At 56.7% G+C, this 25072-nt stretch overlaps 1 protein-coding gene across 14 annotated transcripts in view; it reads left to right on the top strand.

Moving 5' to 3' along the window:
* The window catches only part of NCOR2 (nuclear receptor corepressor 2), a 257110-nt gene that overhangs the window by 186698 nt on the left and 45340 nt on the right, over positions 1–25072 (top strand). For 11 of the 14 annotated variants that reach the window (XM_064466335.1, XM_064466326.1, XM_064466336.1 and 8 more), the window contains exons 15-19: positions 4655–4779; positions 5678–5850; positions 8888–8950; positions 18551–18693; positions 24132–24279. In XM_064466335.1, coding sequence (XP_064322405.1) covers positions 4655–4779; positions 5678–5850; positions 8888–8950; positions 18551–18693; positions 24132–24279 — 652 coding nt within the window. Of the gene's footprint in view, positions 1–146; positions 210–4654; positions 4780–5677; positions 5851–8887; positions 8951–18550; positions 18694–24131; positions 24280–25072 lie in introns of those variants that run through there. The other 3 variants (XM_064466324.1, XM_064466329.1, XM_064466332.1) reach the window with 2 other exon arrangements.

The following is a 25072-nucleotide window of genomic DNA, read 5'->3' as shown; positions in this document are numbered from 1 at the left end:
GAGCGACCACGTTATTCCAGCAGATTGCAAAATCATAAGAGGAATGTTGTGGTTAGTTTACGGCTTAACTATGCAAATCGTCAGGAAGCCTTCAGAGCCGGAGAATGTAAGGCACAGCGCGCCCGGATGGCTGGGCGGTGAGCAGGGGCCGGGAGCTGGCGATGGGGCTTTCGGGGACCGGCCGCTCACGGGAGCCGGGGAGCGGGGAGGTGAGTGATCTGGGGGGAGATGAGGGTCCGGAGGTCATAGTGAGCGTGCGAGTGGTGTGCTTCGGAGGCGGGGGACGTGCTGCCGGCCGGGAAGGGGTTTCTGGCTGTATTCACCGTTTCAGTGCCAAGGCAGCCGGCATCTCCGCCAGGCCTTGGGGAGGGTGAAGGTGGGGAGCTGCTTCCCCCACCTCCTCCTGTCCTCTGTCCTGCTTCCCGAAACAGGCAGAGCCGTGACGGAGGAAGTAAACAGAGTGGGAGGAGCTGCACCTCTTCCTTGCCGGGGCTTTCTCCCAGCCGGACTTGCTGCCGGGATGTGTAGCGAGTTGGTCAGTTCTCAGCAGGGCCAGTGTTTCAATCTCCAGGACCTACCTGGAAGCCGGTATTCCCCAAAAGCGTGCTCAGAGCAGGAGGTTTGCGGCGGCTGAAATCCCCGTGACGTACCAGCCTGATGGAGCTGGCCAGGCAACGCCAGCAGTGTCGCTCCAGAGAGGCGCCGGGCACCGGGGCGAGCATGCCTGCCTGCCTGCGGGCCCTGGTGATGGGGTGGCCAGCGGCACGCACGGTGTTCCCGGGAGGGCTGCCAGTGCTCCGCTCCTCTCCAGCTGTGCCGGGGCCGGTGGGAAATTGGGGTAGAGGTGAGCAGATGTTTGTAATTGTGGAGCAGCTCATGCCGGAGCACGGGGAGCATGCAGGGAAGGAGACCACCCGCCCCTGTGGGCTTGGAGCAGGATCGGCCTCTCACTCGCGCGTCCCGCATGCGATTTTGTCCCAGGGCCTTTTTAAATAAACAGGATGTGTCGGCAACAAAAACAAGCAGCAGCGATGCTGGGGAGGAAGGGCGGTCCAGTGGTTAGATCATCCGACCTGGGAGGGAGGGACAGCCCTACCCTCTGTCACAGGCGTCTTCCCTGGCCTCCGGCACATCCCTCCACCTTCTCGTGCAAGGTGGGGAGCACATACCTGCTTCGCCTCCAGGAGGTGGGGTGCTTCATCCCCAGGGGGGCAGGGATGTAGGTAGAGAGAGGTTTACATTTGCCAGGAGCTGAACAGTTTTGGTGCTGGCCTTTGGCATGTCCGCTAAGAGCTGACCCACCTGCCAGTCCACCTCTTAACCGGGGCAGCATGAATCAGAGGGAAACATTGGCTGGTAATTGGGGAAGCATTTCCTGGCCTGTCACGCTTTGGGATGGCGTCCCGTCCCTTGAATCATCCAGAGCTGGTCCGCGTCCAGTGCTAAGAATAGCCTCCCCATGCACCGCGGGGGCAGCCGCATGCTGGGGGGGTGGGGGACGGGACCGGCCGCCTCATGGTTCCCGGCTGTGGCTTCCCAGCGCTGTGCTATGCCGTGGTCTGGTTTTCACACTGGCCCATCAGGGGCTTGGGGTAGAGCACATAGTGCAGATGGGCCAAGGCAGCTGCTGTGGTCAGTCCCTCGAGGGGTGTCCCACCTCCCTTCCCCGCATGCCAACTGTAGCTGAGCTCTTGCCCAGCTTCGTTTGGGACCCTAGGGTGCCCTCTCCCCCCTAGAGCTCTGGGTGCTCCAGCCAGCCCAGCACGTACCCCCAGGTGGGATGTAAGGTGGCGTTTGTGAGCATGGCCATCCCTGGAGCTGCATTCTGGGCTGTTTGGGGGGGTGCCCTGCCGTGCAGCCGAGCCCTGGCACAGGAGATAAGCTGTCACCGCATGCTTGCCAGGGTTCAAAGAAGCATTCGGGCAGGAACCTTCTTCAGATTAAAACGTGAACGCAGCCACAGGTGGCGCAGGGGACAGTTTTCCCTGCCGTGGCCTCATGGTGACGATCCTGCCTAATTTACGCATTTCAGCCCGGCTGGAGAGGGCTGGCAGGTGAGAGCCGTCCGTCCTGTCCCGCTGCGCGCAGGGTGCTGTGCCCACGCGGCTCTTGCTCCTGGCATCGGGCACCCTGCTGTGGCCAGAGCAGGGCAATCACTAGAGGGCATCCTTGGATTGAAATGCTCCTCTGCGGTGGGAGAAGCCCTAATTTGATGTGCCACCAGGCTGAGCTTGAAAATTCTTAGAAGAGAGGGATGCACAATGGCCTGCTGAAGCCAGGTCAGCGGGGCTTGCCTGTCCTTGGCACACCAGAGCTTGGTCGATTCCTCTCCAGGGAAGCACCCGTGAGTCTCCGCCGCCACTTTTGCCTCTCCCTGCCTTTCCTCCCCTGCATCTGCAGGCTGGCACAGGGAACTTGTTATCATCGCCACCATCCCAGCCTGTTCCTCTGGGGAAGAGCTGTGATGGCTGCTCAGGGTGACAGCCCTCTGGTTTGAATGAGCGCAGAGACAAGATGAGATGATGCCAAAGCTTCCCTTGGGAGCCCGCACCAGCCTGACAGTGGGGCAGGGGCTCGTGCGGTTGCAGTGGGATAGTGGCTGGAGGAGAGCTGGGTTTAGACCCCGGAGAGCTGGGATCTCTGGGACGCAGGGTTTCTCCCATCCCCCAAAAGAAAATACTCATGAAGGGATGGTAGAAATATTGTGAAACTCGTCTGGGCTCCTCTCCCTTGCCAAAGCACTTCGTGAAGGGAACATGGGTGGGTGGTGATGGTCAGGGCTGCGGCAGAGCCTGCCCTGCTCCCCGCTCGGCCCTCAGAGGTCACAGCCCTCACCTCGTGTATTTGGGCTGAACCCACACTCAGGGTTTACCATGGCATGACTCAGGGAGTCAGAGAGGTCAGGGCAGCGCTGAGGAAACACACGTGACAGATGCCCCTTGCTCCTCTGCTGCCAGCGCAGACTTGCCCACCTCCCGGTCCTGGCAGACTTGCTGGCTGCCCCCTGCTTCTCTGTGGGTTTGGGGGCTGCCAAGGGTAGTGCCTGGTGCTGTTGCTTGGCCAGTTGCTGCAGGAGGCAGCCTGTTCCCCAAGAGTTAGAGATTTATGGACACTGGAAAGTCTTAAGTGACCAAGTGCTCATCCCAACTACCCTTCCCCAGACCTCCCCACCTTGCATCGATGAAGCCGTTCCCAGTAGCACAGTGGGGATGTGAGCGGATGCGGTTCGGGTGTGTTCGGCATGTGTGCTGGTGTGGAGCTGCTGTGGGGGCCAGCAAAGCCTGCTATGCATGCGCTGCTGAGCATGGGTCCTGGCAGCATGGTCACCTCCCCGCTGGCACAAGGAGGAATTGAAAATCTGCAGGGTTTCGGTGATGGTAGCGCCTGTGTTTTAAGGACTTGTGTTGAACTGGGGCCTGAAAGAATCAGAAGCTTTCTTGTTAAAATGCTCTGAAGCCCATTTTGACAGCTCTGCACTTCTCATTTCAGCCGCAGCCCATGGGCGCAGAGGGTTTAGCTTGCACCCAGCACCACTGCTGCAAGGACGCCTGGGTTCCAGGCAGCTTCCCCGCTCCCGCAGAGCAGGGACAGGCCAGGCCCCTGGCTCGAGGGATGCAGGCACACCTTGTCTGCGCTTGGCCGAACGGCTGTGTGACAGCCAGACCAGGCCACCTGGGATGATACTTTCTGCTGATAAATCCACATTAAGGCAATTTTTCCCCCGTTACATCACCAAACCCTTTCCCAAGGGGTGGTGGAAGCCCTGCAGCTGGGGCAGGGGCTGGGCGAGCCCGGGTGGGTTTCCTGGCACAAGCAGCCCTGCATTAGCCAGGAGCAGGATGGTTTAATAAATCATTTCCGTCTCTAATTTCTACTTCTCTATGAAATGTCTCTCGTTTGCTGGTCGCCAGAGGGAAGGGAGGTCAGGGGAACCAGGCCTCCCCAGCATCCTTCTTCCTGCAGCTGTTGAAACAAAATCCAGAACTATTACAATTGCTGCGTCCCTCCCTTGGGTACTGCGGCACCTTTGGTCCGAGCGACGGCAGCGGCGTTGGGGCTGTTGGGTGCATGTCCTCCACTGAGGGTGCCAGGCAGTGCGGAGCAGGCAGGGAGCTGGGCATCTTCCAGTCTCCATGATACAGGGACATAAACTTTCCCTGTGGGCCATGTTAGACGCTTGAGAAAAAGATCACAGCATTGGTATTGCTGAGCCTCAGGGCATCTCTAGTGCGCCCGTCTCCTTCATGCTCCAGCAAAATGCATCCTACCAGCTGCAAATTACGACTGATGTTGCTAAGCCATCATCTACAGGGAACAGGAGGGTTGGTCTCACCTCCCTGCCTTCCCCCGTGTCAGGTTCTTGCTCACTGCCTGCAGACCCCAGGGGAGCCACAGGGGCTGTTCCACTGCCTGGAACAGGAGCCGGACCACGCCTGCCATGCCTGATCCCAAACTACCTCTAATCTCCCCGGAAAGCTTTTGGCCCTGTGGCCTCTCTGAGCACCCTGCCTGTACCCTCTGCCTGCAGCCTTTTTCCTCGTGGCCGCTCTCCCCCCAGCATTGTTTTGCCACGTTTGTTTGGGTTGGCCCAGGTGCTGCGATGTATCCGCCTCAGCACTGAGGGTTTGTTTGTTTTACGTCCCTTGTTTTGCAGCAGCAGCAGCAAATGCCCCGGAGCAGCCAAGAAGAGAAAGATGAAAAAGAGAAAGAAAAGGAGAAGGAGGGAGAGAAGGAGGAAGACAAGCAGGAAACAGAGAATGACAAAGAAGAACTGACAAAGTAAGGACAACCCTCCCTGCCTGGCTCGCCTCCATCTCCAGCGAGGGCTGGGCATCGGGCTGGGGCTCCGGCGGTGGGATGCAGCGGTGGGACACGCCATGGTCCGGGGCTGCCTGACCCTGTGCAGGACCATGTGCGCCCACCTCACCTCCTCCGCAGGGAGGGAAGGGCAGAGGCTGCTCTCCTCTTCATTCCCCTTCCCTGCTGCTCCCAGACGGGAAAAGCAACTCTTTTTTTTTTTTTTTTTTTTTTAATATAAACCCAATTGACCCACAGAGCCCCTCTGATCCTCCAGCTTGCTCTGTTGCAAGAGCCTCCAGGAGTCGGAGGAGCAGTCCACGTGCAGCCAAGCATGGCACTTCACCTTTAATGTTATTGATATCAACATGAGTGCTCCCAGATGAAGGGCTCCAGCCAGCCCTGCCTCCCTCATGCCGAATGGGGAGCATCAGAGCTGTGGTGGGGAAAGGTTGGCATGCAGACCGCTAGCTATCTGTAATGGGCTTAATACTTGGTTTAAAAGAACATCTGGCTTCATTATATCTAGGCTGCTAAGACATTTACCAGCAGGTCCCTTTCAGGAAGATAAATGAGGAGGAGGCAGGGATGAATTTGAATGGTCTGGTATTAAACCTGTCTCTGTCAGGTCTCTGCGTGCACTTGGTGGTGGAACTGCAGCCAGCTGCAGAAAGAAAACCCCACCGCAAATCACCCTGCCGCCAATCCAGCCTGCTCCCAGCCAGGAAAAGAGCCTGTGTGTGCAAAAAAAAAATGTATACCTGCCCCCTCAAAAGGCCAACATAAAAAAAATGATCCCCAAACACGTGCAGAGAAATAATTGCTTCACCTAAAAATCAGACCAAGCCAACAGCGTTTTTTCTTCCCTCCGTTTTTGCAGGGACAAAAACGACGACACGTCTGGGGAAGACAACGATGAGAAAGAAACGGTCACCTCCAAAGGTCGCAAAACCGCCAACAGCCAGGGCAGGCGCAAAGGCCGCATCACCCGCTCCATGGCGAATGAAGCCAACAACGAGGAGGCGGCTGCCCCGCAGCAGAGCGCGGAGCTGGGTGGGTAGCAGCGGGCGCGGGGACAGGGGGACCTTGGCGGGGCTTTTGGGGTGTCCACTCTGCTGGGATGGGACATCACCCTGCTCTGCTCCCTGCTCACGGAGGAGGGTTTTCCTTTGTGAAATCCTCCTTTTCAGGGGGGCAGCAGTGAGGTTTCTCTATCCCATGAATTACCCATTGTGGTTTGCCTGGATGAACCAGAGGCATTTGCAAGCCTGGGTTGTCCTGGCTGAGTGTTAGCGGGTTTTAGGGCCTCAGAGGGAAAGTACTGCAAAAGATAAAAAGGGAAGCCGTTGTTTTTAGCAGCGCGTTGGCTGGGTTCGTGCAGAGCTCGTGCACCTCCTGCACCCGGAGCTGTGTTTCCCGCTGCGGCAGCTCAGGCCCTCAGTACCCTCAGGCTCTGCGCAGGAGCCTGCTCTACCCTCCTGGGCTTGCCTGGGTCGCTGCTGGTTCTCCTGCCCTCTCTGTTTTCAAATTTCCCTGGAGCTCGAGAAGCTGCAGCCTGTGGGCTCTGTGACTCCCCTGGCCTTGAGAATCAGGCTGGTCCCTTCCTTATCTCTGCAGCTAAAGGGTGTGGTGAGGAGGCAGTGGTTCGTGGCAGCTCAGGAGCATCCACCCTGGCTGCAGTTGTGCTGTGCACCCCAGGTTGCCCTGGTTTTGCCCAAAAAGCAGCATTTCCCATGCACCGTTTCCCAGTGCCCCTCCTCGCCTCCCCCATCGGTAGGCAGCCAGGCGCGGTGGTCAGTGTTTTCCTTCCTGTTCTGCCTGCGCAAGGCTGCAGGGTGGCTGAGCGCGGTGGGCAGAGGCTGGCCGTGGCTTCAGAGTGAGGTGGATGAGGCAAAGCGTGCCGCCCGTAACATGGCACCCGAGGCCCGCGCCAGTCCACGGCCACAAGCGGCAGCCGGCCGGAGCTGTGCGATGCCGCCCTGCCTGTCTCGGGCTAGACAGGAATTCATGCCAGCATCCACAGCCCCATGTCAGGTGCATCTGCCTCTTGCGTCTGCAGCATCAGTGGTGGCCACCCTGGGAAACTGCTCAGGTATCGACTTAAAGAAGCCAATGCATCAACAAATTTGGCTGATTTTCCTTTGTTTTGTACTCTTATCAAGTACCAAATTATTACTGCGCTACCTAAGGCAAGTAAAAATAAAAACAGGGTGACTCCTCTTGGTTTCCTTGCTCTGCAGTTTCTTGCTTGTTCTGTTCCATGTGCTATAAATCACCCGGAGGTGTTTCGCCTCCCTGTTCCTCTGCTGACAACTGGCTGAAGCCTTGATTGCGAGCGCTGTTTTCATACAGGCGATATAAATAGTTCCCGGCACAACGGAGCCCTGCTCTCCCTCTCGAACTTGTTAAGCAATGCTGCAAAGAAGCAGCAGATAACGCCAGTAACTTACATGGGATTTTTTTTTATCCCAGCGTCTCAGAGTCCTTGATAAACTTCACTGCGAACACGGGGAAAAGACTTTAGAATGTGTTAAATTGGGAAAAGGGAATGGATCGATTCCAGTGACATATCTGAGCAATTGGTTTCACTTTATGTCTCTCCAACAGTGCTTTAATTTAGGTTGGCTAAGAAAGTTATTGCATTTTAAATACCAATTGAACATTAAAAAACAACACAAAACCGTATTGTGGTTTAACTGCAGCGTGCTGGAGCTCCCCATAGGCATTTGTTTCATAACTGCGCAACCTCAGTAAATATCATTAATCAAACCAAACAGGCCGTTTCTTTGACATTTCTTTACCATACAATAACAGTCATCCTCAAGCTGAGTGAAGGGCCATGCGTGGCACGTCAGGGACACTTGCTTTTATGTAAATAAGTGTGGTGGCCCCGGCTCTGCCCATGGCCGGGGGAAGCAGCAAAGTATTGATTTCCCTCCCTCTTGGCTGGTGTCCCGGGGGACACGGCATTTCTGGGGGAGGAGGTGCCCTGTGCTGACTTCCAGGAGGTGACACCTGCAGTCGTGCTCAGCCGGCTGTGAAGGAGATTCCTCTGCCTGATGCCGTGGGCATCGGAGCCCACGTTGTCTCCTGCGGGGTCTTGGCTTCTTGTAGAGCTTCTTGGGAGATGTTTCCTTCTCGCCTCGCCCGTATCCTTTATCCTGAACCTATCGGCCTGTTTTCCATTTTAAAAGGACACTGTCAAAACATCTCTCATCACTGTTGAAATAATGCTTTGCCTGTTGTTTAGAGTAATAACCCCTTGGCAGCCTGAGCCGGAAATCTGTTTCCTTACCGAGTTGTTTTTTGCCTCTGACTCACACCCTGGTTTGTTATTGTAGGGTTTGCTCTAGTGCCAGGCTGCCAGCAGGGCTGTTGCATAGTGAAGGCTTTATGCAGGACCTCAGTGTCCCCAGCACCCCACCTGGTGTGGGGGAGAGGGGGAGCATCAGGTGCTGACACCCCTCTCCGACTCTCCCAGCTGGAGCAGCATGTCGCCCTACAATGGGCACTGCTCCAGGTGAGCCCCCAGCATTGCTGGAAGCGGCTCTGAGATGCCCAAGAACTCGGTGATGGCACTGAGGGAGCCCACGGTCAAGCACGGCCAACCCTCTTGAGGGATGTTGTCGTCCAGAGTCACCACTGAGGTGACGCTGTTTCTCTGTCTCCTCTGAGAGTGACGGTCCCACCCTGTGTCTGCCACCTCCAAAGCACACAGCCAAAGTTGGCTTCATCTTAGGTACCTGTTGTTGGCGGGCCATAGTGCATGGCACCAAATCAGCAGGAAATCTGCTGCCACCCTCAAGCCATCTGGCTTCTCTTCCAGTCCCAAAGTAGAGGTTTTGCATCACCGAGACAAATCCCGGGGGGGATGCTGTGCATGGGTTACCGTGGCGTGGAAAAGCCTTGAGAGCCCACACCGTGACAGCCTTCCCTGCAGAAGCACTTTTGCACTGCACGGTGTTTTGTTGTGCCTCCGGGGAGCAGGGTCCGCGATGGGGTTTGGGTGTTTGAGCTTCTCCTGTGAGCTCGCCAGGCTTGCTGAGTCCTGCTCACAGCTGACTCTTCTCTATTCCTTTCTCCTTCCCAGCTTCTCTGGAGATGAATGAAAGCTCTCGCTGGACCGAAGAGGAGATGGAGACAGCTAAAAAAGGTAAGCCGCTCGTTTTCTTTCTCCTGTCGGCTCTGCTGGAGCTAACCCAGCAATTGGGGATGGACGGTGTCTGACTGCTGGGGGCTCTGCAGGGTGCTGGCTCCTGAGCTGTGGGGCTGGATTCTGCCTGTCCCGCTGCTGTTTTGTTCCCAGCGAGCCTTGTCGGGCAGTTCTGGGGGGAGGCAGGCGGTGTTGTGAGGGGTGTGCTCAGCCTCTCTGGCCCTGGGAGCTGTGCTGACACGAGGGATGTCTGGGCTGCGGCTGGAGCCCGCGCATGTCCCGTGAGGCAGGAGCCGGCCATAGGAAATGAGAAAGGCGCTTGGCCTGTTGCTTTTTGCAGCTTGGTGTCTGTAGCGTGAGGTGTGGCTTCGCGCCACTCTCTGGAGGTTCGTGCTATCAGCGCGATCTGTTGCAGACACACCAAGAGCGTCTGCCTGTGTTCACAGCTCTGGGTTTTAGGGAGAGGATGGAGAACCTCGGCGCTCAGTGGCCACGTGTCAGGGAGTTCGCGAGAACCGGGGCTGCGGGCAGCACAGGGTGACTTTACATCCTGGCATTGATTCAGAGCCTTTGTTGAGACCGTTTTTAAAAAGTGCTGAGTGTAGCACAGCCCTTCTTGCCACTTCCCCTCCTCATGCCGCTCCTGCGCCAGCTCTTTTGCAGCTTTAATTTTTTTGCCAAAGTCGCGTCCTATTGATGGGCTGTCGAGCTCACGTCCCCAGCCCGTGCATCCCACTTGCATCGCTGCTGACTCTCCTGGCCCAGTGAGGATTGTAAATGGGAAATTAAAATGGAAATGAGTGCCATTTGGGGATGGCAAATGCAAACAGGCACGTTAGCGGGTTCGGCTCTGCTTGGAAAATGCACCTGCTGCCGGGATGGTGATTACACGTTCTGGAGCGCCGGCTGCCCAGGTGCCGATGGGAGCGGTGGACTTGGATTACTTTGCCTGTGAATATCCCAAAGTGTTTGGCTCACTCGCCTTTAAGCTGTTCCAACCCTCTTTACAGCCCAGTGCCAATCCTGCGTGTTGCCGAGCGGGACTCTCTATAGACACAAAACTTAATAGATAGACTTTAATCAAGCAAACTGGCCTGGGGCCAGGTAATGGGGCAAGCAGGTGCTGAGCAGGGGAGGGTCGTTGGAGGGATCTTTTCTGAGCGCCGCTTTGTTTTGGAGATCGCATCTGGTTGTTAAAAAGTGCCTCTTGCTGTTCTATGCTGCACGCTGGAGGTGTGCTTAAGGAGTCTTAAAACCAGCTGCCAAAGCTTGCGTGGAAGAAGGATGAAGCGTGGGAGCACGTAGCATTATTCCAGCCCAGGGGCCAGGACAGGGCAGGGAGATGTGCTGCTGTAAAGCTGTTTGCTGATGTTTTCCCCTCAGTTACAACCTGGGAAACTGGGGTTGCAACACCAGACTTCTACAGAGAAGCCAAATTCCCCTTTGCCAGGAAGCAGCCGCTTTAATGCTTCAAACTGGCTCTGTTTGGCATTTCCAGGGACCAGCGCGGTGGGGGTTTCCGACTTGCAGAGGCTGCGAAACCCCAGAGGTAACCTCAGAGGCTGGAGGAGGCGGCAGCAGAGCCCGCAGCTGGCACGGCTGGGCAGGGGCGGGGGAGGCGGTGGACACCCACCTCGGGGTGGGCTCGGAGACCCAGGCACCGTCCTCCTCACTGTAAGGACTCAGCCGCCCCAGTCACACTCTTCCCCGGTACTGGTACCAGTCCGAGCACGCAGCCGGCTGGTTCAGGGATCTAAGCAAGATATGAGTCCTACGGAAAGTCAGCCCTAACACCCCAGGGTGCTTAGGCAGGTGGGGAGGGTGACCTCTGCTCCCAGCACCCACCAGCCGGGCGATCAGTCTGGCCTTGCCATCCACCCCCAGCTTTTTTGTGCGTGGCATGAAACCCCGTGTCATTTCTGCTCAGGGAGGTAAGAGGAAACAGCCCTGGGACAGTGAGACGCCGAAGTTGCCTGCTCTGCTCCAGAGTCGCAGAGCTGTGCGGAGAGTTTCCAAGTGGGAGAAGGCAGGACTGTGTCTGCCAGGAGAGACAATAAAGGGGAGTACCGTGTTATTAAAGCTAACTAGGGGAACGAAAACCTAGCAAGAGGAAAGTTCTTGCTTAATGACACTTTTATTACGCAATAAACTTTGATTCACTAGTCTGTCAAAATGTGCAGAGATTGGTATAATTATGGGGTAGCATGTTTTTTCTGATACTGCCTCTTTGCACCGCGGCCGTGATCCTAAAAGCAGGAGGTTTTGATTAACCGGAGTTGCCTGAGGACTTCCCCCTTCCCTTCCCGAGCCAGGGAGCGGGCAGTACCTGCTGCTGTGCCTGGCTTTGCCGCCAGGCAGGGCGCGGAGGCTTTTGGCAGCGGGATGGGGTTGCTCCTTAAAAGGCAATGTTTAGGCAGCTCCTGCCTTTGGGGGACCTGCTGGCAGGAGCCCACACAGGCAGGAGTTAAAGGTAGGCTGGAAGGGAGTTTGCAAGCAGAGGGCAAGTGCCGACCTGGAGTGGCCGGGTGGGTTTATTGCCCCCCCAGCCCCTCCACCAAGTTTTGCCACCAGCACCCAGCGTTGCAGAGCAGTCATGATCGTGCTGGAGCTGAACTTGATGAACCGGGAGGTTTCGGTGTGACCTTCGTTACTCTTTAAAGTCTGGTATCTGTTCTTGCCCCAGTCTGGGTTTCCCCCCCAGTGTCTAGTAAGTGGTTTTGCTCTTTGAAAAGAGGCAGCGTGGAAGCATCAGTTTCTTGCTTACCTGAGGTACTCCTGTGCCTTGCCAAGGCTCTTAGCTCCTCGCCCTCGGGGCAGAGCCAAGCTCGGGCTCTTTATGCCTTTTCCCAGGCCGAGGAGCCGGAGGGGTCATGGGATGGAGTTGGCATGATGAGACAGGGGAGAGTTAGGCATGAATGTAAAAAGCTGATGTCAGAGAGTTAAAAAACCCGTGAAGACTCCTGAATAGTTAATTTTGGGTAGATGTGAAGTATTTCCCTGGATACAGAAGGTATTCTTTTGGGGCTGATTTTCAGTTCTGCCAACAACCAACTCAGAAAGTAAGATGAGTTTTGGACCGACCTGAGCCATTTTTTTCCCAGTCCCATTCTGTCCATGAAACTAAAATAAAAAATGTCTTCAAATTAACACACAGCCAAACCCAGTGACACGAAAGCCCATGGCAGAAGCCGGCCATCTCCCGTCGCCTTTTGGACGCGGCTGCCTTTCAGCATGCTGTCCTACTGCACAGGATCCTTCTGGAGCCTGAGCAGGTGTGTAATCACGTGCACAAGCGTGTGCGTCTCCAGCCCTGATTTGGGTTTGCACTGTTATTTCTGATGAGCCACTGGCTGAAGGGCAGGAGGAGGTAGGTCTGTCTGGGTCTTCGCATTTTTCTTCTTCGCATCAATTCTTCATGGCAGGGCAGACGTTGCTCTTACAGGGAGCTGGCTGCAGCATGGGTGATGCTGGGAAGCCGGGGTGGAGCCGAGCTCCGTACTTTCCTCCCTTCATCTCCCCTGTGCTTGTGCTGGAGCCTTCCATGCTTTGGTCAGAGAGATTTACTGCTGTAAAAACCTGCTGATGGTGGTAAATGTGGCTGGAGGAGCTAGTTTGCAGCCCATGCCGGTCACTGCATGTTGTCCCTCCTGCTGGTCCTGGGATGGGACATGCCTTGGAGTCCCCCAGCCGGGTGCCCTCCATCCAGGCTGGGTGCAAGGACGGCCCAGCCTGCTCGTCCCTGGTGCCCGTTGTCGTGGCTAGAGCGCCGGCATCTGCCTGCTCCGAGCAAGCCATGAGATTCATGTGAATCGAGTTGGAAGTTATCATGATGGGGTAGATTAAGTGCCGTGAGGGCAAAACTGCATCCAAGGCATGAATTGGCCATGTTTGCCCTGGAAGAAGCTGTGGTCGACCGTGGTCACATCCCCACCATCGCAGGCTGGGGCTTTGTTGCTCGTCGGCCGAGGTGTTACCCCTGGGATAGTCACTGTGCCCCCAGAGCTGTGCTTTCTGCCACCATTGGCTGAACATTTCTCAAGCATGTAGGAGAAAACTGTGAGGATTTGCTTAGTGAGTGTCAGCGAATGAAACACAAAAGGCCTGTCAGGGGGAACTGCTGGGTAATTACTATAATTTACAGCCTACATTTTAATTTTGAGCATTATTTTTTCAACAATAAGGGAGCAGGAATAATATCCGAACCAGGTGAAGAGAGAGAGCTGGGCCCGCTGGGAGAGGCTGCTACATGTGGACTTGCTGCCTTGCGCTGGAGACAGGCATTTCCCCAGTCAGACCAGAGGGGATGGCACCTCTTGGGGAGCTGGGAGGCTTCCCGTCCCCTCCCAGCGGTCAGGCAGGCTCAAAGGATGGGGACACAGCCCAGAAGGAGGGTTGTGGTAAGAGCAGGAGAGCCACGCAGGTCCATGGTCAGGGCACAGGGCTGGATGTGTTTGCAGCAGGTTGATGCCAGTGGTCCAGCGACGGGCTTCTCTGAAGGGGTGACCTGGGAGCTGAGGGTCCCCAGCTGAGTCCAGCAGAGGGGGGAGATGGCACTAGAGCTGAGCTTGCCGGGGGTCCCAACTCCATACCCACACCTCGTTTGGCGGTGCTGCCTCCCTCCAGGGAGGTGGCGTGATGGGCATGAAAGCTGCTGGAGAGTTTTGCTGCAAGCTCCCTCGCCGCCACCGGGCATGTCAGAGACGCACTTGCGTCCGGCCTCCGAAGGAGAGGTCTGGTGGGAGTGCGACAGGCTGATCCTGGCGTCAGCTTCCCAAGGAAGGGTGAGCATCGCCCGCTGCTGCGGCGAGAGCACACTGAGCTGGCTGCCTGCGTGACGGTCCCTCCGGCAACGCCCCCGGTGCCTTTGGGGACGTGGGCTTGCCGCCCGTGTACCGTCCCCGCTGCTTTCCTTGGCACAGCGTCAGGAGCCCGGCATTCACCCGGCTCTGCCACCCACTGGCTCCACGGCCCTGGAGAAGTTACTCACCTTCCTTGTGCCTCAGTTCTCCCACGCGCTGCAAACCGCCCTGAGATTGGCGGGGGAAAGCGGCGCTGTGATGTGCTGATTCAGCTCAGCAATGCCAGCCACACTTTTGGGATGCCATGGGTGGTGTCGCTGGCTCTGTAGTGCCGGTCTTTCTCTGGAACAGGGTTACAGCACCTTTTGGCTATGCCATAGCCAGAACTGCCTCCATCCCTGGGTCTGTGCATGGGTGTGAGAGGGGCTGGAGGATCGTACCAGGTACCATTGGGTGTAGGGGAATGAGGTCACTTAGTTTTTCCCCTGTAACCATGATCTGTTAATCCATGTGAGCTCCCATTAAGGGACCCTTTTATGGGCTCCCTCCGCCCTCGCCGAGCCCTGGGTGGAGCAGGGCGGCTGTGCTGGAGAGCCTTGGAATGGCTTCGGTAAAAACCCTCGGCTGCGGAGAGCTGAGGGGACGTGGGCCGGCAGCGCTTGCCCGCCGGGCTGCCCCTCTGGGTTTCTCCTCTGTGCTCCGAGACGCTGAGCGCATGCTACCGCGCTCTCTGGGCTGCTCTTCCTTCCAGCCTCCGCTTGCCGGTACAGGAGCAGAGGCCCCGGTTCGCTCATGGTGAGACTGATGCCAAACCTCTCCCCATCCCTCCTCCGCCGGGGCAGCGGCTGTGGGGCTGAGGCGTGCCAGGGTACCGCGGCATCCCACCAGTGCGACACTGGGCTCGCCGGCAAGCACCTCCCCAAAGAAAAGCGCCTTTGATTCACTTGAGAGCAGAGGAAACTATTAGCCAAGCTTTGTTTTCCTGGATCCCTCCCCCTGCTGCTGACATTCAGACTAGAGCGAGGGAGACAGAAAGTGAGAGAGGGAGGGCGGGAGCGGGTGCCAAGCAGCCGCACCCCTTGTCAGCTTGGGTCAGCGCCACGTTCGTTATTAATGCTCTGTCTAGAGGTCACATTCAGATGCAACGAGCCCCGGGTCAGCCAGAGGAACAGATTAGAGCTCGCTCGCTGCTCCGCCACATACCGACGACACCGGCTCCCCGTCCCCGAGCTGGCAGGAGCGAAGCTGCAGCGCACAGTTGGCTGTTCCTTCCCCTTCGTCTTTCTCCTGCCTTTTTTTTTTTTTTTTTTAAATTATTATTATTTCTTGGCAACGTCGGGCATCTCCTGAAACTGCACAGCCTCCCCGTAGTCCCGAGCTGCTGAGCGAGGAGGTGAGGTAGGGGGGAAAAGTACCGGAGGCACTTCCATCCACCTTAACAACTGCAGCTGCAGCCGGCTGGAAAGCTCCGGCGAGCGAGCGGGAGGAGCGCGGAGGACGCCGTTCGCTCGCCAGCCCCGCCGGAGGGAAGAGCGCTGGGGCCGGAGCATGTGTTCCCACCAACTTCTGGCATCGGGGCGAGGAGTCTCCTGCCCGTGACCTGGTTTCCAGCCTCGGTGCCCGCTCCCTCGCCGCTCTCGGCCGCCCATGGCTCTGAAATCCTCTCGCCCCCAGGATTTAAGGAACCGTCTTTGCTTTCTTCTCCGTCTCCGGCTGCTGCGAGGGAGCGAAAGCAAAATGCGTGGGGAGGGTGTGAGCGGAGCACTCGCAGCGCTTCGCAGCGAGCTGCTGTGCCCAGGGGGGCTTTGAAGAAGTGCCCCGACGCCCGCGTCCTTCCCAGCTCGGCCGCTGCACGCTCCGGGCGAGCTCCCTGCCCGCCGGAGCCAGACCCGGAGCACGTAAGTCCAGCGTTGGGGTCCGAAGGATGGGGTTAACCTCGGGGCTGCGTGTAGCTGCGTGCCTGCAGGCAGACCTGGCGTCCCGAGCCCCCGCCCCAAGCCAACGAGCACACGGTTCATTAAGATCTGATAACTCGGTTAGTCATAGTTTCAGATGCGCTGCAGAATGAAGTGCCGCGTGATGCTGAGGCGGGCTGGCCTCCCGGGCAGCGCAGGGCAGGGGCTGGGGGGCACAGGGGCTGGGGGCCACCATGCTGGCAGAGCTCATCGAGCTGGGATGCCCAGTGAGCCGAGGGCTTACCAGCACATCCCAGGATGTCTCTGCTGGTCCCTCCCCGAGAGTGCAGATAATTACAGCGTGGCAAAGCAGGTGTTGCTGTATTGCTCTGGTTTTAATGTACAGAGAAGAGCGGCTGGGCTCCCTGCTGGGTGCTGCAGGCAGGGGCTGCAGGCAGCTTCCTCCTCATGAGCCCGGCACGGATGCGGCCACCTGCCTGGCCAGCTGCAAGCTCCTCTGGCAGCATCCCTGTCCCCGAGCCCTGCGGTGGGCAGGGGCACAGTGAGCCTGGGCAGGGGAAAGGGCAGCTGGGAGCTGGCATCGCCTGCGGCTGACAAAGGTCACACCACGCTGGGGACCGATGGCACTGGCAGCCATCACTCCCTCCCCAGCCCCGGGCTCTCCCGTGCCGGGTCCTGCTTCCCTCCGCCAGATGGCACGGCATCTCACCCACCGAAGCACCGGGGCTCCCCACACGCCGCTGCCAGTGTTTGCATTTTGGGGCTTTGCCGGGGCGCAGCAAACAGCTCCAGCCCCGGCTGTCACACTTGGTGTGGGGCCACCAGCGCGGTGATGAGCAAAGGGGGCCGAGCTGCTTGTTTGCTTTGGATGGCAGCAAGGGGTTGTGACACAGGGGACAGGTTGTGACACGGGACCGTCCTGTTTTCCACTGCAGCCTTCAGCAACTGCGGGGTGAGGACTCCTTCCCCAGCTTGTTATCTCTCGCGGTTGGTGGCCGGACGTCCTTTTTTTTTATTATTTATTATTATTTTTAAGAAGTCCCAGCCTGCCAGCAGGGTGATGGAGGTCGTGGGTTTGGCTGGAGCGAGGCTGGGAGTTTCAGAGTTAAAGCTCAAACTTGTTTCTTGGCTTGCCACAGCCTTTTGTGGTGCTCAGCGCCGTGTGATGCCTGCCTCTTACATGCAATTTGATAAGCCCTGGTGCTGGGACAGGGCAGGATGCAGGCACCACGACTGACTGGCTGTTAACTCCTGCTGTGCTGGGTACTGCTGGTTTTCTCCAGGACCTGGGAAGCAGGGAGGGGAGTTTCATCTCTCCTGGGTATGTGGTGCCGTCTGTTCAATGCAGCCCCCCTGTCATGCCCTTGCCTTGCACAGGCACACGGATCCTGCCAGAGGTGTGTCCTTGGGGCCCTGATTGCTAGTGGCTGTGCTGAGGTTCAGTCCGTCCCAGGAGGGTTTGTTGTTGGGCTGAAGCAGGTGTTGGGCTGGCACTTAGGCTCAGAGGTGGCACGTGGCAGCAGCATAGCTGAAGGCTGGCATCAGGGCTGGGGTGCAGCTGCCATGGCTCCCAGGCACAAGTGAGGCCACACACAGGAGCCCTAACACGAGACTCACTGCAGTCCCGAGCCCCACAGCATTGGAGCAGCCAGGGAGGAGACTGGGGATAGAGGATGGAGATGCCCAGCCACTGTTCCCTCTGTGGTTGGTGGCTTCTGGGCAGAAAAACCCCCGATAAAAGAGGAAGATGTTCTTAGCAGGTTCATTCTGTGCTGGTTTTCATCTTGAAGTCACGTTTTGTGGCAGTCCCATGTCCCTGGGCTCATAGTCTCTCTGACCTGCACCCTACGCAAGGTGCAGGGAAGGATCTGGGGAGCTGTTGGCTTGATGGTGGCATCACGTGGGCAGCCAGGAGCCAGCTGGACCAGCACGACCCAGCTCAGCCGGCAGCATCCCGCAGGCTGATGGCAGCTCCAGCCCCACACCAGGAAGGATTTCAGGCAGTGAGGCTTTATTTTCCAGAAAGCCTGGATGGTCCACGCCCGGCTCATCTCCAGGAGCCTGGGATGAAGGGACCAGGGTGCCGCTGCACTGCCGGGCTGCAGCTGTGCTCCCACCTCCAGCTGCAGGACTGGGGTTGCCCAGATACCCCTGCAGAGACCATAAGGGCATGGGATGCTGACTCACTCTTTCCTCCTCCTCTTCCACCCCGCTGGGTTGCCCCAGCGCTGGCAGGAGCCCCGTGCTTGGGTGGCACCGTCTGGCCAGGATTGCTTGCCCTTGGCATGATGCCTGACCTGGGAAGCTGCTTTTGCTCATGAGCCTGCAATCAGCACTAATCCCCTGGTGCACCTCTTCTCATCCCAGGACATCGCCTGGGCTTCACTGCCACTTCCCTGCCTGGGCTGTTCCTCCCCATCCATAATAGGACTCTGTGCTCCAGCCTCCTGAACTGCCTTGTCACCCTGGTCAAAGTCATCACTGGGGCACAGGAGGGTAGGAAGAGCCTTTCCTTCATGGTAGAGACCGAGAGCTGGTGCCCCAGGTTCTCCCGGGCACGGCAACACCTCCTGCAACTGTCCCAAAGGGAAGGGAACACCACTGACACGCCTGACTGCCTGGTGGCTGGCTGAGACGTGGCCGTGGGACGTGTTTTGTTCCGGAGGCAGTCAGCATAGTGCCTTTTTTCCTCTTGGAAAGAAAAACAGCCTCTCGTAGGTCATCTTCTGGGCTAGGAAGCCTTGCAGACGGGTGCTAGTGACCATATTGTTCCTGTGGAGTTTGGCTTACGCAGAGGATGTTTCCCATCCTGCAGGGATAATGCTGCCCTTGTGCAAGTGTATCTGGTGTTAAACCCTTCTCCTTTTTCCCTCCTGTGACTACAGGTCTCCTTGAGCATGGGCGGAACTGGTCAGCCATTGCCAGGATGGTGGGCTCCAAGACCGTGTCACAGTGCAAAAACTTCTACTTCAACTACAAGAAGAGGCAGAACCTGGATGAGATCCTACAGCAGCACAAACTGAAAATGGTGAGAGTCCCATCTCAGCCCACACCCGTAGATACTTCCCAGCAAGCGCTTGCGTGCTTCCCATAGCCAAGGAGAATCTTTATCATTTTGGAGTGAAAGCTCTGGGGACTGGGGAGTGGGAAGCAGTGCAGGAAAGGGTTGTCTATCTGTCTGGCCCCAGGAGGTCTGGGGGAGGGGGAGCAGCTGCGCAGGAGATGCCTGGGTGTCTGGAGCGTGGCTGGTACGTGGGGAGATAAGGAGCAGAAGGAGGAGTGGGGTTGTGCGTTGGCCAGGAGGAGAGCTCGGTCCTGGCTGCGCAAACCTTCGATGCCGGCGAGGTTGTGCCGTTCCACCCCGAGAAACGGAGAGCACCACTGGGCACCGCAGCTCTGTGCCTCGCAGGTACCGTGGTTACCTGGTGAGCTGTCAGTTTTCACCAGAGAAATGCAGGGGTTTAGGGGACAACATGAGGAAAGGCTGGTCCCGACACAGATGTCGGTTGTCTTTGGGGCTGCGAGACGTGCGCATCTCTCCATGCCTCAGTTTCCCTCTCAGAAGGGGCTAATGCTGCTTCTTTTCTGGCGTGCGGTGCAGGCTGTGAATGAAGTGGGACTTGTTCGGCGTTCTGGAGATAGGACGGACTGCTAAGAGCAACTAAGGATTATAATTATTTCATTTGTAGAGTATCCTGGGGTTCCCAGTTTCTAGCTAATAGAATTCACATGGCTAAACCCCCAAGGGGTGCTTTGAAAATGCAAAGGACAATGTTCAATGCAGGAATCTCTCCAAGCAAGCTATTACAGCAAGGGTAAAAAGAAAGACAGGAAAACATTCAATGACTCACCCAGGAATTTAATATCCTAGTCAGTCTATAGGAATGAGAGAAAGAGAAGACATCGACGATTCTTTTTTATTAATTCTCTATGCACAGAGACACTCCTGTGTTCCCATGTTTCATCAAATTGTTTTTAGAAACAAAGCAAACAAACTATATAAAGACCCCCAAAACAATATGAAGACTGGAATGAGATGTTCATCAAGCCCTCCGAATATAAAATGTTACATTATAAAGATATCATTGTTCATTACTGGGGAGAATCAGAAATAAGATCATATAGCTTAGCTGGCAGTGGAGCCGGTGTATATTAATTTACTCTGCTTCCTAATGTTTTAGAAATTATATCACGGAAGTGTTTTTCTGCAGAACCACATTTTTCCCTGCATCCGTCCCTCCAAGGCAGCCGCTAGACTTCTCCGGTCTAATTGCTCACTCTCACTTGCAGTTTATATCAGCATCATCATTTTATTTTTTGAGCATTGGAGGCTATGGGAGTCAGTTGTGGAGAAGAACAATGAATGTTCAGCTGTTATTTATTGTGCTCTATTGTTTTGTGGCAACAGCAGATGCCAGAAAGCTGAATAAAATAAAAGAACAACTGAGATTAAATTGCCATAGACCTTCCTTCCTGACTCCTAAATATATTCATGAACAAACCAAGCTTCCTAATCTCATCCTATACCCATAGTCAGCCGTGATGTCTGTCGAGGAAGCACGTGGCGAGGCAGTGTGGCATTGCCTAGTTTTGCCATGACATCCCCAGATTATCCCCTGACCTTGCCACCAACAGCTATTGCTGATCAAGTGCAGGGAAACACAGCGGCTTTGCTTTTCTTCCTCTTGATTAATGAGAGTAAACTTAATTAGCAGATCTTACTCATTTCCCAAATGGGGCTTATTAATATTGTGGCCTCCTCTTCCAGGAAGGTGTGACACCAGGTTTCAGCAGCATGCAGGTGACTCGGAGGAGCTGCGGGGACGGGCAGGTGGCAGGGACTGGTGTGGGACGGGAAGCAGAGCCTGGCAAGGGCCCTCTGTCCCCAGAATGCGGCAGAGCGCAGTGCAGAGCAAAATGTCCCCATTCCCCATGCTGGGACAGTGCTGGGTGGGATGGGGCCAGGCATTTAGGCAGCCCCTAGTCCCCGTGCATGTTGAACCCTGGCTAGCCGGAGCCCAAGGAGCTTTGAGGATGGGAGGGTGCTCCCTCTGAGCATCCGGAGCATTAGGAGGGAGAAGGGTTTGGTTTGCAGAGGGTGAAGGAGTCTGGCACGGTGACGCTCCTTTTCCACCTCTCCAGAGCCCGCATGGTCCACACGCTTCTACATGCTGTGTTAGGGGTTTTAATTTTAAGACCCATCATTCTTCTGTAGAAATTCTCCCCTGGGGAAAGAGCACACAGGGGCCAGGGAGCTGCACGTGGGCTGTGTCAGCATGCAGAGCCCCATTTCCATTCTCTCCCGAGCTGCTCAGCACTCACAAGACCCTTCCCCAGCCCATTTGAGGAGGGAGTCCCAGCGCAGTCCTGGCTCAAGAGGACTGGATGCCTCAGACCCCCACCGTCCTCCCTCTGCAAGCACTCCCGTGGCTGGGGTGCCCCTGCCAGCAGCTGCACTGTAGGACAGGCGGCCTGTTACTGCTGGGGCAGGGTCAGGCCACCTTGGGGCTTTGCTTTATCTGCCCTGTTGTGTGTTTTGGCTTGGTTTCGCTGCTGAGTGGCTCAGATGTGTCCCAGGCATCAGCGTCACTTAGCCTTGACCTTCTGCACACTGTGGTCTCTAATCTCAGCATTTAAGGAAAGCAGGGCATTGGGATACACAGTGTCCTCAGAGCTGCTCTTTTTGTTAGCAGTTGGAGGTTAGGTGCTGTCTTCACTGGGACCTCTTTGCTGTCTGATTGTCACTTTGGTCTAGTGACTTCTGGGGCTTCTTTTGGCTTGTGCCGCGAAGATGAGCGAGTTTTCTCCTGGTCTGGTGCTGGCCCTGGTTTTGGACCTCTCTGAGGAAAATCTCTGCAGTTCCTTGCTTTTTTTGGGTGGTGCTGGCTTTGCGCAGCAAAGCTGCTTCACGGGGGACAGCTTGGTAGCCTCTTCTTCTAGAGGATGAACAAGTGTACCTTGCCTTGGTGCAGAGCCTTGGTCTTGGGATGGGGAACTGCGACCATCCTCACCACGGTGGGCAGAGAGGTCCTGCCTGTGGGCTCATCCCCCTGCCCCTTCCCATTGGTGCCTCAGCAGAGCTAGTCCTGTCGCAAATACGCATCGTTATGTCACACCAGTCTGCGACTGCATGATCCTGCTCTTAGAACAGGCTGAGGCCAATGCTGATGGGAGGTACCCACGTCGGTAGCGGGGTTTGGAAGCTGTTTTGGCTGTTGCTGCCACATCAGGTGGTGAGTGCAAGGAGAGATGTTGTGCCCAAGGGTTGGTGGCATCTCCATCTCCTCTTCTAGGACAGATGGTGCAGGTGAACTTGAGTGGTGGGAGGCAATGCCCAGCACCCGGGATGGCAGGAGGAGAGGTGAGGGAAGAGCTGCCCATCCTTGCTAGGCTGGGAGTCAGCGTGATGGGACTGGCTGGGGACCAGGTGCCCGGGAGGACAGCGCAGAGGAGCAGGCATGGAGTGACCCCTTGCCTGGGGTTCATTGTCCTCGCTGTGCACAGCGTGTTTCCTCAGCAGTCTTGGTGAAGCAGACTGCTCAAGTGGCACCAAGTCCTGGATGATCCTGCAAAAATACCTGGTGGCAGGTAGAGAGCAGAGACACCATGGGTTGGGGTAGGACAAAATGAGCATCAGAGTGCCCATAGAAAATGGTCCTGGCACCTTCCCGTGACCTCACTGGTAATTGCTTGGATTAGGAGTACACTGTGACAATGGGAGGCACACGGTCCCAGGCGTGGCTCACAGAGACTCTCCCATGTCTGCCGCGGTTGTGGTTAGGATCCTGGGTCAGACATGGTGGCCCTGTGGCTGCTTACAGAGGCAGAGCAGAAAGGGATGCCTTTCCTGGGCAGGGTGCCGGGGGGAAGACTGCGTGAGGGGGCCACAGCTGTTGGCGTTATGAGAGGCAAGTTGGTGGCCTGAATGTGTCTCTGGATGTAGCCAGGATCTGCTGCCTGGATTTTACATCATCTTCCCTAAATACCAGCAGTGGGGTCTGCCAGGAGAGGGACCCACAGTGCCCCCAGGGCAGCTCACTGCTCCGCTCTTCCAGCAGCTGCTGGCCCCAGGCTCTGGCCAAGTAGGGTGCTGAGGCAGAGGCTGGTTCCCAGCTAATTCCCCAGGGAGGAGCCTGCTCCTGCCCGCGGCTGAGTCACAGACCCGTGAGTAAGAGGCAGAGAAGTCTTTGCCATAGTAACATCAGTGCTTTGTCACCACATTAGCGTGATGGGGAACTGCTGCTTCAGACAGAAATGTACGGTTGCTGAATTGCTGCCGTGGCAGAGGCGCGAACGCTGGCAGCACCAGGGCATCACCGCTGCTGCCGGGATGGGGCGAGGGCACCACAGAGCTCTGCCTTCCTCTCGCTGTGTCTCCGCGCCTTCACAGAGCCCTTTCTCAAGTGCCTTTTTTCCCCTCTCTCCTGCCCAGTTTGATAAAAATAGATTTTGAGCAAGCAGCGTTTCCAAGCAAAAAGCAGTTGTATTTGTTTGTTTTATCTGGAAGTTTTTTAAGGAATTGAAAAGTTGAAGGGGGGAAAGGGGGGACCAGATCTTCCCAGCACAGAAATCCAGCAGCAAAGTTAACGTTTCCACCATGGCTTTATCTTTTCATCCATGTAAATAAACGTCCTACACACGTCATTCGTGTGGAGTTTGCAGGGAGAGCCGGAGATGATGGGCCTGTTCCTACTGGTAATATTTACTCAAGCAACAAGAGCAGGAAACAATAGCAAAGCTGAGACTTTTCCTTTAGGTCGGCAGGAGGGAGCAGCTCTCCGTGCCCTCGTGGCTGCAGCACGTGCCCCAGCAAGTGGAGACAGGGCTGTCTCGGGGCAGGATGGGGTACCGGGCAGCTCACCTTCAGGATGCTGTGCCGTATGGAGCATCCCCACCACCCACTGGCAACTCCCGGCATGGGAGTCAAAGTCCTTTGGCAGCACCTGCATTAGGGGACGCAAAAGCTGGTGTGCGAAAACGTTGGCTGGGCTGTATCTGGGGCATCAGCTTTGTTATCTGCAGATGAGCGTCAAGCCGTGGCTGCACATGTTTGTATAGCTGGAGGTAGTGCCTGGAAATGCGCAGGATGAATGCGTCGCACGTGTGTAATGAGCCGACGCGGGACTGCTGGGTTCTTGCCAGCCCTGCACTGGTGACTTCTGCATGCATGTCCCTTGTCCGCGTGCCGGTGCCATCCCTCCCTCAGAGGTTTGCTGCTGCCTGGGACTGGAGCTCCGATGGAGCTGGGCTGCCCATTGCATGGCGGTCAAAGTTTTTTGGCCAGGTGAGACCATGCTGCCGGGCTTTCAGCAGGCGAGTCTGGTCCCAAGAACTGATTTTCAGAGCATTTATGCGGGGGGACCGTGGTGGTGTTAGCACCCCTCTCAGCCCTTCAGGCAGGACTGGTGCTTTCTGCTCCCCATCCCTTGGGTCTTTCCTTCTCACCATCTTCTGCTTTTTCCCCAGGAGAAAGAAAGGAATGCCAAGAGAAAGAAGAAAAAAGGCACTGCAGTTCAGAACGAAGAAGCTGCTTTCCCTCCTGCAGCCGAGGACGAGGAGATGGAGGTGTCAGGGACGAGTGGCAACGAGGAGGAGATGGCTGAGGAGGCGGAAGGTGAGGCGGGTGGGGTGCTGCAGCAGCGGGGATGCGCTCAGCTCTCCAGGCTTTGCTGCATGGTTGTGGCAGAGGCACTGTGCACGGCCTCTCTGGGACTGCAAATGTCAGCACTCGTGGGGTGTCACGTCTCACCCCAAAGCCACACCGAGGTGAAGGCATCTACCACCACAAGGTGCTCGTGGCCTTTCAGACACCTCTGGCTTTCACGCTTGCAAGGAGTGCCCTGGATCACTGCCCTGTCTGTCTGGAGGATGTTTATTTTGGGAAGGTCGTGCAATGCAGGAGCTCTGTTACCAGCCAGCCGCTGCTGTGGCTGCTGACATCCGTGGTGGGCCAGAGGGGCACAGGGAGGTTGTCAGCAGCCTCTGCAGCCCAAGGGCTCCTTGGCCCCTGCATCAAGGCTGCATGTAAAGGGCTCACTCCTAACTTGGGGTGGTCCCAGCAGCTTCTCTTCGCCCTGGAGGACAGCGAATCCTTTGGTTTCCGATCTCCGTCAGCACGCGCTCCCCAGAGCACCCAGCTTACTGGGGCCTGGCACACTTTTGTGCTCTTATAAATCACATGTTATGGTGTTCTCCCCCGAAGCACGGGGTCCCTGCGTGCTCGGCAGGGTTAGATAGCTGCCACTGTGGGCTCTTGAGGAGCTTATCACGGGCTCGAGGAGAGATAAACCACTAAGGTTTGCATGTGCCCATCCTCATCCCATCAGGGCATTGCTGCCACTGCTGCCCTGGGCAGTGGAGCCTGCAAAGGCAGGGGTAGCCGTGGTCTCCTACCGGCAAGGCTGAGG

This window comes from Phalacrocorax carbo, chromosome 15 (assembly GCF_963921805.1).
Source record: "Phalacrocorax carbo chromosome 15, bPhaCar2.1, whole genome shotgun sequence".
In the NCBI taxonomy this organism is placed as follows: domain Eukaryota; kingdom Metazoa; phylum Chordata; class Aves; order Suliformes; family Phalacrocoracidae; genus Phalacrocorax; species Phalacrocorax carbo.
This window is presented reverse-complemented; position numbering and strand designations above follow the sequence as displayed.